Below are 3,840 nucleotides of genomic sequence, written 5' to 3' on the forward strand. Positions count from 1 at the left end.
CCCAGGTTCGATTCCGGTCAAGGGCATGTACCTTGGTTGCGGGCACATCCCCAGTGGGGAGTGTGCAGGAGGCAGCTGGTCGATGTTTCTCTCTCATCGATGTTTCTAACTCTCTATCTCTCTCCTTTCCTCTCTGTAAAAACTCAATAAAATATATTTAAAAAAAAAAATTCTGGGCTCAGGTGGGACCTTCTCAGTACGGCCCACGGTAACACTGTATCTACAACTCCAGCCCACCCTCATCTCTGCTTTGTTTTCCCATTAGCACTTGCGGCCTGCTCTCCTCCCACCACGGATTTATATGGTTACTCTGTGCCCCTCCCCTTCCAAGAAAGACAGCTGCAGGAGGACAGGGCCTGTTCTGCTCACTGATGTATCCGAGAGCCCAGAATGCCCCGCCGTGGTGCACACTCCGCAAATACTTGTCGAATGAATGAGTGAAACGAAGGAATGTAACGCTCCTGGCAGAGGCCAGAACTTGATAATTATTCTTGCTGGAAGGGGAGGAGAACCTAGCCCAGCGGTCGGCAAACTCATTAGTCCACAGAGCCAAATATCAACAGGACCACGACGGAAATTTCTTTTGAGAGCCACATTTTTTAAACTTCAACTATAGAGGTAGGTACATTGTTGTTAACTTAATTAGGGTGCTTCTAAGGCTTAGGAAGAGCCATGCTCAAGGGGCCAAAGAGCCGCCGTTTGCCGGCCACGGACCTACTCCAGTGTGATGTCAGGAAAGGGCCCAAGGCCCGCAGACCCTTTGGACGCTGTTGTGTTGGTTTTTCTCTGCCCCTCACCTCCCTAGGACCTTCTTTCTCTTCCCTGTTGGAGTGTGGAGCACGGCACCTCACATGTCAGGCTGACGGCCACCTTAGGGCCAGAGCCCCATGCCTCCACCCTAGCACCCATGCCCTTTGTGCCCCGCACCCAGCCAGCCTGCTCATCTCATGAGAGCCGGGAGTGTTTATGCCCATCTGAGAAGGGGCATCTGCAAGAGGGAGGGCAGGGTGGGGAGGAGGCAGCAGACCCCGTTCTATGCTCACGTAGGAGAGGACACCTTGAACTGGGCAGTCCCCAGGAAAGGTGCGTGCAGCTCCCCTGAGCTGAGTGTCAACCTGGCGGCGTCTGATCTGGCCACACAACAGACAAAGATACCCTCAAGCTTAGGTGGGCAGAGATGGCAGAGGAGCTGTGGGCTCTCGGGGGTGGGGGTGGGGGCAGTCTCAGCGAGTCAGAAAGCTGGTCAGGAGGGCAGGGTCCAGGGCGCAGGGCCAGGCCGGCTGTGGTGGGAGGCAGGATGTGGGAGGAGATGGGCATGCTGGTGCCCTGCACTGCAGCAGGGAGCTGGCTGCCGCGGAGAAGGACAATCCCCGAGGAGGCTGGGGGGCCAGTGGGCAGCAGTGAGGAATGGGGGAGAAGAGGGTCCTTGGTGGATAGCCAGCCCCCGGCCCTGCCCCCTTCCAGGCATGTGCAGATGGGCAGCTGCAGGGCTGCTAGAGGAGCTGTCCCCAGGAGTCCTAGAGGTCAGAGTCCCTGAGGGCAGGGTCCCCTCTGATTACGGAGGGTGGGGACTGTCCCTCTGACCTGGATGCCTTCTGGCCTCTAAGCCCGCCCCCCTCCCCCGCAAAGGCATTTGAAGTCCTCTGCCACCTCGGGGCTCCGCAATTCCCCGGGATCCTCTGAGCAGGGGAAAACAGAGAGAGCAGCACCGCCTGCCCCACACCCCACCTCCCTGGGACTTCTCAGGCTGCATCTAGAAGGAGCGGCGAGGCAGTGTTTGTGGAAGCTTCGCTAAGCCGGCTCTCTGGATGGTAATGATCATCCTGGTCTCCACGCCAGCCCCCTCCACACAAGGGCAGAGTGTGCATCCTAAGTGCACATCGGATCCCATCTCTGCACAGCCCCCTTCTGGGCTTTCCCACTGCACTTACACTGAGTCCCTCAGCCCTCACTGGTCTCTAGGATGCGTCCTGGACGAACTCCTGAGCCTTCTTCCAGGGAACGTACCACACCCTTTCATTCCTCGAAGGCCGCTGAGCGGAGCCCATTCAACTCAGGGCCTTCTGCCCAAACTCTGCCCCCTCTCCCCCAGGCTCCTTCCGCTCACAAGCTACCTTCCACAGAAGCCTTCCCAGACCAAGGGACCTAAACCAGCCCCCTTGTCATTCCAATGAGCTTCCTTTCCCCTGTGGGGCTCTCCCTGCAGACTGTCTGCCCATGAGGGCTGAGACCCTGTCTATGTTGTTTATGTCTGTATTCCCAGTATTAGCATAGCGCTTGGTACCAAGTAGGACTTAGTAAATATTTGTTGAATGAATGAATGAATGAATGAATGAGTCCCTACTCCAATGTGCAGTGCTGGGATAACAAGTTATTTACCGATGGCTTAGCAGATGCCGGGAACTCCTGCAAACACTAGTACTTCACAGGCATCATTTTCATGTAACCTTTACAGTCGCCCAGCGAGAGAGGTGCTATTAGGATCCCCATCGTGAGGGGAGACACTGATGGGGCCACAGAGAAAGTAGATGACTTGTCAGTGGTCACCCACGACTCAGCAGCAGCGCTGGAATAGGACACCGGACGGCCAAGTGGGGCGGTCCAGCTTCAGTGCCCACTTCCTAAGCTCTAGGTGATGTTGCCCGGTAACCCCAAGACCTGGCGAGGTGGCTGCTGAGGGGCCAAGCACTGATGGCTACGTGGACTGCACAGTCTCAATCACCAAGGATCATCTTCCATTCCAGCCCAGGATTTCCTTAGCAGCTTCTGCCAGGAAGAAGGGGGAAGGGGGATCCCAACCACGCCCCTGCCCCAGGTCCCCGCCCCAGGGCAGCAGGGACTTTAAGCTGCACAGTCTCTCTGGTCTCTGGGTTATGTGGCTGCTCCCGGCCATTTGTTTCTGAAGAAGCCTCAGAGGCTGCTGTGCCCCTCCCCAGAGGCCGCTGGCCCCTCCCCAGAGGCCGCTGGCCCCTGCTCACCTCCTCCGGGGTCAGAGGCCTCCCTGCCTGCCTTGGTGGCCCATTCGGTCTTAGGATGTATCCTCTGCGGAAGAGCCTCTGACACTGAGCCCCAAACATTCTCTTCCTCCTACTCATTGGTCCATAGAATAAGCTCACTCCTTCAGATGCCCAGAGCCAGCCTCCCACGCCCCACCCTCAGCTCCGTTAGGAGTTATGGTGACTGTGTCCCATCTCCCCTCACCATCCCAGCCTCTAGGTTCTCCCCCAAAAGGCAAGGACAGCTCTCAACCATCCTCCACGCCAGGCCTCCCCAACGGCCCAGATGCACAGAGGGAACGTGGTCTTCACCCTGCCAGGTGGAGAGGCCCGGGAGGACAGGACCAGGCAGACAGAGCGCCCACCTCAGAGCCCGAGTCCCCCAGCCCCAGGGGGCGGGGTGGGCACAGGGGAACTCTGCCCTCTGGCCCACAGCGTATTTACCAAGACCTGGGGTTTGGCCCTTCCTCCCCCACCTTCCAGGTCAGCCCTAGACCCCATTGGACTCCTGACCACAGGGGGTAGGACATATGCGGGCCTCTAGCTGAAACCATGGTGAGCCAGGAGTGTCAGCATCTCAGACCCTGGGGCGCAGGGACCTGGGAGTGAGCAGGGTGGGTCTGCCCCGCTCCAGGGCCTGGGGCTCTACTGAGCCGGCTGCTGCCGCCACTCCCTTGGAGCCAATTCCCCGAGGTCAACTCACCAGTTCACGTTCCCCACCCGCCTCTGGCATCTCCTACCCAAGACCCGTGCAGCTGCCTCAGACCCCTGGCGTCGCGGGGCTAAGAAAGCCGCGCCTCGGACACTAGCAGGTCTTTCCCTCAGGGTCACTGCCTGTTCCCTC

At 58.6% G+C, this 3,840-nt stretch overlaps 1 protein-coding gene across 1 annotated transcript in view; it reads right to left on the minus strand.

Annotated features, from left to right (window-relative positions):
* XYLT2 (xylosyltransferase II) overlaps nucleotides 1–3,840 on the minus strand; it is a 44,843-nt gene that overhangs the window by 27,711 nt on the left and 13,292 nt on the right. Inside the window, exon 3 of the mRNA XM_006774395.2 lies at nucleotides 1,156–1,348. Within this exon, the coding sequence (XP_006774458.2) occupies nucleotides 1,156–1,348 (193 nt within the window). The remainder of the gene's footprint in view (nucleotides 1–1,155; nucleotides 1,349–3,840) is intronic.

Source organism: Myotis davidii, unplaced genomic scaffold (genome assembly GCF_000327345.1).
Source record: "Myotis davidii unplaced genomic scaffold, ASM32734v1 scaffold327, whole genome shotgun sequence".
NCBI classification, from domain to species: Eukaryota; Metazoa; Chordata; class Mammalia; order Chiroptera; family Vespertilionidae; genus Myotis; species Myotis davidii.